We start from the raw sequence: 12,460 nt of genomic DNA, 5'->3' as shown, positions 1-12,460 counted from the left end.
GTCTGGAACAACTTGCTTGAAGTTCTTTGGAAAGAAGATAAGTATAAGTGAAACCCAGTTTTTTAAGATTTTGTTAAATCAGGGTGTAAGCCTTTATGGGGGATCTGTATTTTACTTGATTTTAAGTCCTGTGAAAAATTTTTACTGGTGATAAGCTTGATGAACATGTGGTGTTCCTGAAGTATTGCAGATGGTTACTTGTGTTGTAAGAACAAGCTGTTACTTGTTGGAAATCTCATACAGTTCCTGTGGACAAACGTGGCTGGCAGTAAAGGCTGCAATCAGACAATAAAATGCTTCCATCATAAGCAATTGTTACAGGAACCTCGCTGCTACAGTTTTATTCTCTGCACTGGAGTTAGTGACTACAAAGCAGGGTCACAGCATCCTTCAGATTGAATGAGACCTCATCAGGGCTCTAGCCCAGCCTCCTGCTCCAAGTGGTCCAGCTATGAGATAGACCTGGTTATTCAGGGCTTTCATCTAGTCTGGTCTCAAAGCCTCCAAGGGTGGTGATGATGACACAATCTCTTTGAGCCCCTGCTCCAAAGCCAAGCTGTTCTCATGGGGAAGAAGATGTTCATGACATCCAGGTGGAGCCTCCCATTTCAGTTGATACCCGTTCTCCAAGTCACAGTGAGTAGTCTCCACTTATGCTCCTATAATTGATACTATATTGCATCAAATATTTTAATATTTGTGGCAATTCAAACTAAACTTCATAAAGCTGTCTGAGAAAAATATTCCAACTACATGCAGTAGATTTAACTGCTTTTGTTACATAACTGAAAATTAACAAAATTTTTGGAAAAAAACCAAACAGCATTCATGTGCTTAATTTGTTGGGATTCTCTTTATTCAAGTGAAAAAGAGTGATGCTTTATAATCTTGCCTTCATCAGGACAGTGTACATTCATTTTTTGTCAATCTTGTTTATAACATCTAATTGATTTTTTGCTTTATAGGCTAAAAATAGGCATCCAACATTTCCACATTAATAATCAAATCTGAATAGAAAACATTTCAAGGCAACATTATCACATTTACTGACTTATGTGAACTATTTCAAAGATAGATGCTTTAGTTTTGTTTCTTTGCATTGTTTGTACTAAAAAGAATTTTAATGCTTTTTCCAGTATTTGAGGTATATTTATATGCTGTAATATCAAACAAATTTCTCTTCAAAGATATTTTGGTTAAAGTGCAAAAATTCACTAAAGCCATTCGAAGGATAAACATTTTGTATTTTCTTGCAAGTCTATGAAACATATACTTAATTCTTCACACTTTATTTTGATTTTCTTTTTAAATACATAAACATTCATTTGTCCTTAATGTGCTGAAGATTTTAAAGAGAAAAGTTACTTTAGCATACTTGAGAACCACAAGTTTGGCACCAAATCAAGTGAAAGGAAAGTACAAAATGGTCCCCAATACCTTCAGAATCTGTAGACAATCTGGCTTTTATGGCACCAAATACAATCCATTAGAAAAATTGCTTGTTGAAGGCACAAAGTATTGCTTTTGAGTTGCAGGCTAATTTCCATATGGTGGTGCAGCTTCAAAGTGTTCGTACACATTACGTTTGTTTCTCCTTGCAGTTCAGAAACTCATCAAGACAAGGCAAGAAAGGCCATATTGCATACTGCTGTTGCAATAGATCCAGCTATTGATGACATTGTACATTGTCCAGTTGAACTGGGAGCAGTCACTTTTTTTTTTCCTGGATTATACTATTTATTTCACCAAAGCTAGGTGGCAGTGCAAACTTATCCAGCTGAAGAAACTTTCTGTAGTAGCAGAGCAGTGATTTGAACCATGTTTCTATTCCATCATTTGCCTTTCCAATGCGTGGCTTCTGAGGATGCCAGTTTGGATGGTATTTATCTGTAAACTTCACAAGAACCTAAGCTAGCTCTCCAAATGACTTACTAAATGCTTTCAGGTGGAGGACTGAAAGATAACATTTGGCCCAGTACAGTTGGCATTTGGAGTGTTTTGGGTACATCTGTTTCTCTACCGTGTGAAGTCTTTCTTTCAGATACTGGAAGAATAACAGTACTAAACACTACTATGCTAAGTATTATAGAAAATCTTCAAATAAATAAAAATAAATATTTGCTTATAAAAAACAAACCTCAGATAGAACTATTTCACTGCAGAAGTCCAAAACATCATGGCGCTGATAATTAAGGAAAGGACAACTAATTCTGTCATTTTTGTAAGTACCTCATTGAAAATGGCTACAAATTATGATGTCCAATACATTATTCTTTCTACAGCTGAGAGAGGATCGTGTACTGTAACCATACAAAATTCCCTGCTCTAAATCCACCTTTGACTTGCCTGGCTGTGTAAGTCTCTGCAATACTGTAGCTGTGTCTGTGAAATCAAGCTTATGAGGGGTTACCTTTAGAAGCCTGAGAGAGCTTCTGATAGCGGTTTTCTACATCTGTGCACTCTACTTATGGTCCTTCTATTGGTTTAAGCTACCTTACCCTTGTAAAATTGTCAAAGCAAGATGAGGGGGGATTTCTTCTTGAATGTCTAAACAAAATACTATTGAAACTTGAAAATGAATAGAATAATTCATGCTATTATGCTTGAGATCCAATTTTTTAAGATTGGTCAAACTTTACTTTCTAAGAACTCTTCGTTTTGGTAACTAATTATTCTTTCCTTTATGTTTAGTGTTCTGATGTTTGAAACCAGAGATGATATATATGGTATTTCAAATATTATTAAGACTTCAAAACTGAAACTGTTTTATCATTTTCATATTAGAAAAATAACTGTACATTAAGGTGTAGTCTTCCATACAGATGAAGAAAATAAAGTGTATTTTGTAAGAGCAAGTGAGCTCATGACCTGTTTTCCTTTCATTGGTGTTTCTTCTGTGACTTAACCTGAAAATTAATTCTTCATTTCAAACTGAGCTTTTATTTGCCCTCTTAGTTGTCTTTGTTCCCACTTGTAAAACTCCAGCTGTCTCTTTCGTTCTTGTCCTGAGGGACCGGTTTGTATTGCCTTTTGAAGAAGCCAATCTGAAATACATAATTTTGTAATCTGTTAGTGTATGTCAGCAGATCTTTGCTATCAAATATAAACAGTATAACATGAACTAAAATAAAAAGCTTATTTAAAAATTTATTTAAAACTTATTTAAAAAGTATGGTGCTTTCGAATGGATGGTATATGCCATTGTTTTGTCATTACCAAGTAATCAATTGTTATTCATCAATTAAAAAGGAGTTGTTTTTAATTTTAACATTCGGGGATGGGTTATACTCTCCTGCTATGAGGAGTAAGAAAAAGTGGACAGTGAACTGTCCATATAATTTCTTTTTTTTTTTTAAATGTGAAATGGTAAAAAGGTGTTCCAGTTTCATCTGCTTCATTTCTATACTTCCCAGGAGAAATGATGAATGAAGAAAGTCTGCATATAAGTAAAGGCAGCAAGCTCTTAATTATTTCCTAGAGAAGCTGCTTCCTTCATAGTAAAATATCCTATGATAGTAAACAAAGAAAATTATTTATGCATCAGTTTAAAACGTTTTGCTCTGGCAAGAAACTATTTCGTAGATGATTTTGGATCATGTGTCAAGGAGCACCACCCCACAAAAACTAATCATTTGATACTAAATTATATGAATCGTTTACAAACAATAGATATCACCTCTTCCTGTTTTTTTTTTTTTGTGCTAAAATGAAGGAAAATGAGGGAGTATTTTTGTAAAAAACAGTACATTAGGAGTTAAGTTTTTATAGAAAGGACAGATCATACTAAAATACTGTTTTATCTTTTAAAGCTGCATTAACAGATCTACAGATCCATCAACAGCCTGAATTCCTTATTCGAGAGCAACTGAGAAATACTGAAAACCTACCTTCCATAATAGAAATGAAAGAAGCAAAAACAAGGTAACGCCAGCTATTAAGCCTATTCCAATAATTAGCACAGTAACGTGGTATTTTGGCTTTTGGTGGTGCACTCCTTCTAAATAGACCTGTAAAGTGGAAAATAAGTTTAGTATTATTTTTTTATTTTTTTTTGATGCTAAAACAAACTAGAAAAATGAATTAAATTCTCAAATAATTAATGCTGCATTCATTCTCTGTATATAGATATGTACAGAATTCCACCATTGCTGTTTTTTTTCTAGTTTAACAATTTTATCATGGATTCAGTAAGAAATTTCTTACATATGCTACTTGCTTGTCCTTGTGTAGTTCAATAACTTTTGCATTTTTTTCTGGTGAGGCTGTTGCTCTGACTTCGAACTTCAGTGCTGATACATCATCCTGATTTTAAACAACAACAACAAAAATCACACATCTTTTCAACACATTAATTCTTACCCAGCAAAAATGGTAACACAGCTGCTCTCAAAAACAGAATCTCACACAAGCACACATGGCTTCATGCCTTTTTCTGATCACAAAACAAATTAGTACCAGAACCTGGAAAAAAGCCCAGTTGGGTTTTACTTAATACCACATCCATGCTGCTTTTCTTAGAAAATCGTAATTATGAGTTGGAATTAAATCCCAATCCTACATAACCCAGCCAGAATAGGCAAAGTAATATATACTATAAAATTAAGTGATAATCTAAAATACATCTTTTTTGGTGGTTTGCACTTTCATATAACACTTCTAAATTTAGCATTGAAAAAGATAAAATATGTACTACCTATTCTAATGCTACTGTTTGTCAAAAGAAAAAAAAAAAACAAGAAATTTATATGCAGACAATACAAATACGCCTTGAAACATGCCTTGTAAGTATGAAAAATTCACATTACCATTTCTAAAAGTGAAGGAGTAGCCTCCAGCTGCAACTGAATGGTTGCTTCTTTTCCACTTTCCATGTTTCCAAGCTTGCAAAGTATTTGTAAGCAAAGACTGTCATTTTTCATGCAGTACTGTAGAGGGGAGGGAAAGATTACAACTGAAGTTTATAAATTTTATCTTTGTGATATTAAATACACTCAGGAACTGATTAAATCAAAAGCTCTATGTTTGTTCTTTAAAGGTCACAGTGTAGCTCTTTACTGTCATCTCACTTGCAACCCATGAACTGTTACATCCTAGGTGCTAAAGAAACAGTACAAGGTGCCAAGCTAATTGTTATAGAACCTAACAGGTCATTTTTTTGTAAAGGGACGAAAAATGGTGACTGTAATAATTTGTTTATATGTTTCTACAGTTATTTCAAATTAGCTTATACTAAGAATGATGTATGACAGTGACTATGATACACAGCAAAAGTAGCATAATTGATTATTTCTTAAATACTGCAGTGTGAGACGGCATTCATACACTGACAGCTAGCACTATTTCACCCAGTTTTGAAGGAAAAAAACAACCAACAACACATGCCTTTACATGGTTATATTCTTTGTCCAAGACTGCAAAGCCTAAGTTCTCATTTGAAAGAAACACTTTTGATACTTTAGGGCAGGATCACCCTCAAGCAGTGTTTGATGTTCCTGTAGTATGCTTACCTGAAGCCCCATGTTAAAGTAATTTTAAAATGTCTAGCTTCTTTTAAGATGAAAGTATTAAAGCTGTACTTTATTATCAAGTTCTAGGACATTGAGAATTCCATGAGAACAAACCCTTGGAAATGTACCACTTGAACAGCTCTTCTTGTTTGGTCTACATAGTCAAGTATCTGATCACCAGCAAGGATAAACTCAAACAGGCCAGGTATGTATGATACTGTCTCAGCCTCCCAAATATTTTTAATAGGAGCTTTCTGAGCCAAAAAATGATTTCTATATATTCTGTAATACTCAATGACTGTCAGTCCTGTTAACTTGAATGTTCTCCCTTGAAATTCGCTTTTATTTTTAGCATTCACAACATCCTTTAATAAGAAGTTCCACCATGAGTACTGCTTGCCTTTCAAAAGGCAATGAATGTTTGATCTGCATCATCTGCACAGTAAAGACTCTTTCCATATACATAACTTTCCATTTGTCATTGAATTTCATCTGCTGTTCTCTTTGCCCACTCATTTGGTTACATAACACTTCTGCAGTTCTTTCTAGGTGCCTGTCATCCATACCCATTTCAGTGACATGGCATTAATCAACTTCCTCACCTCTTCCACTAAGTCACTTATGACTATGCTGAACATATCACAGGTCCCAGCACAAATCCTTGGAAGACTGCTCTGGTGACCTCATTATATAAGATATACCAGTATCTTTAGGCTCATTCATACAATCATTCAGTTGCTACTGATGCTAAAAGATAGACCTTACCATGTGTCTCTTAGCAGCCTTTGAAAAGAAGGTGACAACATCCTTTAATATGTTTCCAGCTTTTTCTGTTGCATTACAGTTTCTGGGATATTTATTGTAGGAACATTGTCCAACTGTTGTCTGGAAACAAAAATATCACAATCAGTGCTTGCTTTTAAACATCATGTAATAAACAGAAGACAAGTTTCTGAAAAGCCAGAGCTTAAAAAGAAGGCAACATTTACTTTCAGAATTCTAAAATACATGGGCTGAAGATTGTCCTAATTTTGTTCACTCTGCTTCACCATAGCTAACATACTTCTACATTTCCCTGTTGCACAGAATGTTTTGGGAAGGAAATATAATAAGCTAGAAAGGGTCTTGAGGTTTTTTGCGCTCATTTGAGTCAACTACTGTGGGCATATATAGACATAAGGCATCTGTTGTACCCTATTTTAGCTGATTCTTATGAATATATTAATGTTATACAAAGGAAGGACTGTGTACTGTATGTTCTGCATAACAACAAGTGTCTGTTTTGATATGAAATAACTAAGGGTGATGGACTAATCTTTAAAGAATTATCCAATGCAGAAGAAATATATATATATATATATATATTTTTAAATACACTATACTCTGGTACTTATTTGTAGGAACAAACTGGCAAACACAAAACACAGATGCATGCCAGAGACCAAGCTTTGCACAGATGGATCCACTGAATTCAGTGGCACTCTACTAAGAACCTAAGCTACTAGGTAGGTTTGAAAGACAGTAATAGAAATAGAAATTTAATACACACTTTGTAGCTAGTCCTGTTATGCTATGTTTTCATAGAATTTCATAGAGATAATAAAATACTAAATAACCTGTGCTTACCTTGATATCCAATATGTTGAATAATTTGAAGTCATTGGGTGGAAAAGCATTAGGTATCATTATTTCTAAGTTTATATTTGGAGCCATACTTGGTCCTGCACTGATAACCTTGTGAGGAAGAAAGTTAAACAATTTAGATTTAATTCATGGTAGCTATTCAACTAACAAATATATTTATATAAAATGTATGAACTTTACAGAAGTGGGTAGCACCTGCATTGTTATGCTGACATGAAACTGAATTCTGCTAGGAGCTGTTTAAAAAGATGAGTTGCTTGATTTATTCTGCAGGCTTACTGAATACTTCACTTCTCTGAACCAAATGAGTGGTGTGTACTTTTGATGACTTCCCTGAGGTCATACAGACTGCCTTCCGGGAAAACGTGCAAAAAGAACTAAGAGATTAATGCCTATCTCCTGCTTTTAATCCATTGGAGACAAATCTGATACCTATAGATCCTCTTATAAGTAGCTCCTAGTTTCTTTTGCTTACTCTAACATAATTCCTTTTAAAATGTTTCCTAATGGAAACAGTGGCAAGTCAGAACTGCTCTACCACTTTCAATTTTGCATGTGTATTTCCTTTTCTGACCATTCAGTGGAAGAGTGTTCAGGCCAAACAAAAGGATTCTAAGAGGGATTAACAGCCACTTTCCATCATTAATGCCTAAAAATTGCTTTTTGCCCTTGTACTTCTAAAAACTTAGTGACCTTACTGACTATGCAGACTGTTTTTATATACACTGAAAATCTAAGCATTAATCTTCAAAACGAGGATAATAGGGTTTACAAAGAAAAGCTCTTACATGGAAAGTGAAGTTGATATTCTCCTCCATACAAGTAAGTGGTGACTCTTTCTCATTTGTTCCATACACAAACGAAGCTGGTGTTACAAATCTAAAACGGTTCAGAAATTATGTAGTAGATTTGATATACAGCATTAACATAACTTTCTGCTCCATACTATCTCCAGTAAGGTTAATTCTAAGAAAAGAATTACCTGAGTTTGCAGTTAAGTAAAGCCTGGAACAGAGTAGAAGGCCTCTATTTTTGTACAGTTTATTTTAAAAAGGCAGATTAACCAGAAGTTACAAACCAAAAACTAATATCCATGAACATACCACAACAAACCCAGAATATGGTCCATGGTAAGCAAGGCATGCGATGTAACAGTCTAGTTTCACATTGAGAAAAGCATCTCTGGAGCAGAAGGAGCTATGTTTTGAGAAATAGTTGCTCTTCTCTTCAACATCTAACTGAGGTATCTCTTGTTTCCTTACCGGCTTTCAGTTCTATATTCATCTCCATCTTAAGTTATCAAAATTAATTTGCATTTTTCAGGACTGTTTGTTCCAGAGGAACGATAAAAGGCATCTAGAGAAAGTTGCTATAAAAGTCTGATATATCTTTGTTTTCTTCCTGAGATATTTAATTGGATAGTCAAGTAAAATACAGCTGCAAAACTCACTGTGTTAGAATTAGTAACTGATGCCATCTGTTACTGGAGTAATTGACAGAATATCTATTTTAGTTCTTAGATTAGCATTCATTTATCATACTCAGTGTGTAAGACCCTATTTATGCATTTTTTCAAAATTCTTTTGTGGCTTTGTGTGTGATTAAGTCCTTCAGTGAGGTTTCTCACACATTTTTTTGTAAGAAACTGATGTAAACATCCTGCCCAGCTCTTCAGTTTTGAAAAAAACATTTGTTTAAAGAAAACCAAATGAATTAGTACTGCTATGTTGTTATTAAAGAAATGCGTACTTCTATTTAAAATATTCCAGTTCTCAAAAAATACTAGACAGAGACAAATCCAAAGCACCACTGATACTATTGGTCTCATTCCACAATACTGGAAACAAAACCTTAGAAGTGGATGGGGCAGACTGCAGAATAGCTGTGCCATCTCACTCCCAGGATTTTCCGCTACCCTATGCCTCTGCTTAAGAGCTTTGGGAATTCAGAATAGTAAGAAAACAAGTTTTATGGACATAAGTATCACAATCGTTGACTTACCCATGAGCATTTAATTCAATCTCGTACTTCAGAGGTACAGCTAAGGTTAGTGTGTTATCCAGTAACATGTTTTCATCTTCATTTTTGCTATAAAAACGGTGAGAGAAATATTAATATAAAATGCAATATCATATGCTATGCATTATTTCTATCAACAAATTCCAAATGCATCTTCAAGCTTATTAAAACAAAACCATTTTATCATTAACAACGTATTAAAATACATTAAAAGATTTTATACAGGCAGAAACCTAATTTTTAACTAAGCTGTGTTTTTTTTTTTTTTAATTTTGTTTTTATTTTGTTTTGTAATTTCCCTTTCTCTATAGTTTTTGGAATGGATGTTCTTTCTTGCAGTCTTTCCAGTGTTCTCTACTCTGTTTTCCAAAGCTGCAAATATTTTTCAATGAGCATTTCTTATTATACATTACCAGCTAGCATTAATGATGATATTGAGGTCGTCATCTGCTCTGGTAAATGAGCTGGCATCCAAGAGGAAACTGAAATCCAGCTGCAGAGCCAAAAAAAATAAAAATGTTTATATTAAATAATAGTGTGTCTTAACACAGTTTTAATCAAAATATTTTCTTAAATTCATTTAGAACTTCTCACTCTTTCTAAAAAAAAAATCCAGATTAAGAAAATACTTGCTTTTTGCATCTTCCAGTCCTTTTCTATTACCTTTACACGTTTGTTCATAGTGTTAGGTCAACTTGTTTAGAACACCAACCACAATCACGTGACACACAATTCAAAAAACATTGTCCCTTAATTAATTCAGAAATGTTCACGTAACTAATTTTAAAAGGAACAGGGAGATTCAGATACCAACACAGTAACAGATATCAGTTGGGAATGAGGGAGATTTTGCAAGACTTTTTTTTTTTTTTTGTGAAATCACAGTAACATACTTAAGGTGTTTTAAAGCAGGAACTTCATGCATACCTTACCTTTGATTTTTGATCGACATACGAATAGCCAACGCTGCACTCAAGTTTCACTACATGAATTTCTTTGTCTAGTACTTCACAATGTATCTGTTTTTCTTCCTAAAATGATGGAAAATTACTAGTGATTAAAATTACTTCTGTCAGACATTTCCAGTTACATGCACAGACTAAAATTGGTTGTTTTTTTGTCTAAAATAGGTGTTTCACTAATGACATATAGAGAATATCTGTAATATTCACGACTACTTTAACATATCTTTACATTGACTAATGCATCCCTTTAAATCCAACGTCTGAAAGGTGTGGGTGATGGACATTCTTCACAGAGCACTGTGGGATCATTTAAAAAGATGGAAAGTGAGAACAATTCGATCTGTGACTTTTTCATAAGACTGTATGTGAAAAAGGTCAGATTAAACAAGATCTTTGTGATCACTGGAAACACATTTGGAAAACAATTTTTTCTTGTATTTTTTACCATTATATCTTGTTACCGATTAAATGGCACCTATTCTGTGGCTTATGTAGCTAAGCATGTAAGAATGTTAAAAGTGGTTTTGTCAGCCATTTTAGGGTATGTGAGGGGTTAATTCTCAGTATCTAAGGAAACTCAACAATCCATTATGATATTTAGAAAACGTCTGGTTGAGAAATAAAAATATCAAAGGATTACTCTTTGACAGATTTTCTTGTACTTACCAATTCTAAAACTCGAATGAAATAAAGGCCTTTAGGGACTTGAATGTGGAGGACAGTTTCATATGCATCATCTCCGACATTGTGCAGAGAAACATTCAGCAACAAAGTCTTCGTACTTCCAACAGCAAGATAGGTCTTCTTATCATAAGGTCTATAAAAATAAAGATCATAATATCAGTGAAAAATTATTCTCTATACAGATTATAAGAAAAAAAAATCTCCTGTTCCTTTAGTTAATATCATCTGGTTCTGAAAATGCTGAGCTGGAAATCACTAAGAAAGCATTTATTCACTCCTCTTAACTGAAGTTATGATAACAGATGATGGTCGACTGCAGCACTGTGCCTTTCAAGGCCTGAGGTTATTAATGTGAACAGTGTTATCAGACCTATCATGCTTCTGGCTTTCACAGAATAGGGCCTTTCCTTTACAGAAGAAAATAGCAATATGCTACTGCTGCAGTATTTTCAGATATTATTTAAAAATCTGCTCAAATTAATACGTCACTGGCCACAAGGAGGGTAAATGATGGTGCCTATCTTGTGATCTATGTAATGTTCTGTAATCATGTTACAAGTCCAGACACCCTATGAGGGTCTAAAAGTAAACTTCAGCTTGACATTAAAGTTTAATTAAGACTTGTAGAAGGGTTGCCTAGAAATAGACATTTATCAGATACTCTGGCTCGAAACCAAAGCATTAGTCACTGAACACCTTTGGGAAAGAAGCTGGCACTTAGACAAGCAACAGAAGGTAAAAGCACTGCATAAGCAGATAGGTTCCAAGACAAAAGCGAATTAAAGAGAAACACAATGTTAACATTTCAGTAGCTTGATTAAATTTAGGTTACATTTTAAAGTTATTTTACTACTTATATGCTTAGCATTCACTCCTCTTATACGCATTAAAGCCAAGCTCATTAACAAGACACCATCATAAAGATGCCTCCCAGCTTAACACACAAGTACACAAAAGCACCAGGTGCACATCTGGGACTAAACAAAGCTGAACCAGAGCTTTATCCTGGTAATCATATTTCATTCTTCATAAAAAAAATGCATGATGAAGACTAGAAATTTACAGAGCAGGCCAAAATCTGAGCTATTTAAACAGAACATGATAGTGTACACATGAAGACTCATAACTCAGTAAGTAAAGCATTACATTGACACTGCTATTTGATTTCATTCTTTTAAGACTGAAAGTGTTTGCTTTGCTGTTCAAGGATAATGAATGCATTCTGTCTAGACAAAATAAATTAATGCTTCACAGCTAACTAGTTTTTAATCGAGATACCAGGGGCACAATGTAATTTAAGGTGATACTTCACACTTTATCAAGATATTTAGCCTATTTATTTACACTGAAAAGCTGCTACCAATACCTAATGCCAAGCAGGTATGTTATAATTTATTTTCCTTTCTTAGAGCTTTGTAGTAGTTACAAAATTGCATTGCTAACATCACAAATGGAAATGCTGCACAATCTTTCTTTCTGAAAAGTTTATGGAAAGCGTAAGAAAATGAAAGGGCTTAAAGTTCGTGCTGTAGGCTATGCCTTAAAGTAGACAGGAAGATGCTCATCTTCTGAAATCTATGAAGATGAAAAAGCTTATGCTTAGGATCACTCAGGTGTGATTAATCAGTATTGTGTGTTTGC

The 12,460-nt window shown here is 34.2% G+C and overlaps 1 protein-coding gene and 1 long non-coding RNA gene across 3 annotated transcripts in view; one reads left to right on the top strand and one right to left on the bottom strand.

The window, feature by feature from the left end:
• Positions 1–834: 834 nt before the first annotated feature.
• ITGA4 (integrin subunit alpha 4) overlaps positions 835–12,460 on the bottom strand; it is a 37,666-nt gene continuing 26,040 nt past the window's right edge. For both annotated transcript variants that reach the window (XM_027461081.3, XM_038182011.2), the window contains 11 exons: positions 10,802–10,952; positions 10,103–10,201; positions 9,584–9,663; positions 9,153–9,239; positions 7,940–8,030; positions 7,134–7,241; positions 6,273–6,392; positions 4,806–4,925; positions 4,204–4,302; positions 3,888–4,007; positions 835–3,044 (listed from right to left, as the gene is read on the bottom strand). In XM_027461081.3, the coding sequence (XP_027316882.3) occupies positions 2,952–3,044; positions 3,888–4,007; positions 4,204–4,302; positions 4,806–4,925; positions 6,273–6,392; positions 7,134–7,241; positions 7,940–8,030; positions 9,153–9,239; positions 9,584–9,663; positions 10,103–10,201; positions 10,802–10,952 (1,168 nt within the window). In that variant the 3' untranslated portion in view covers positions 835–2,951. The remainder of the gene's footprint in view (positions 3,045–3,887; positions 4,008–4,203; positions 4,303–4,805; positions 4,926–6,272; positions 6,393–7,133; positions 7,242–7,939; positions 8,031–9,152; positions 9,240–9,583; positions 9,664–10,102; positions 10,202–10,801; positions 10,953–12,460) is intronic.
• LOC106016157 (uncharacterized) lies at positions 5,585–10,807 on the top strand. The gene is made up of 3 exons (XR_001188662.5): positions 5,585–5,712; positions 6,908–7,012; positions 7,425–10,807. It is a non-coding gene; the product is annotated as an uncharacterized lncRNA (long non-coding RNA).

The sequence above is a fragment of the Anas platyrhynchos genome, chromosome 7 (assembly GCF_047663525.1).
Source record: "Anas platyrhynchos isolate ZD024472 breed Pekin duck chromosome 7, IASCAAS_PekinDuck_T2T, whole genome shotgun sequence".
Lineage (NCBI taxonomy): Eukaryota > Metazoa > Chordata > Aves > Anseriformes > Anatidae > Anas > Anas platyrhynchos.
Note: the sequence above shows the minus strand (reverse complement) of the source record. Positions and strands in the feature narration are given on the sequence as shown.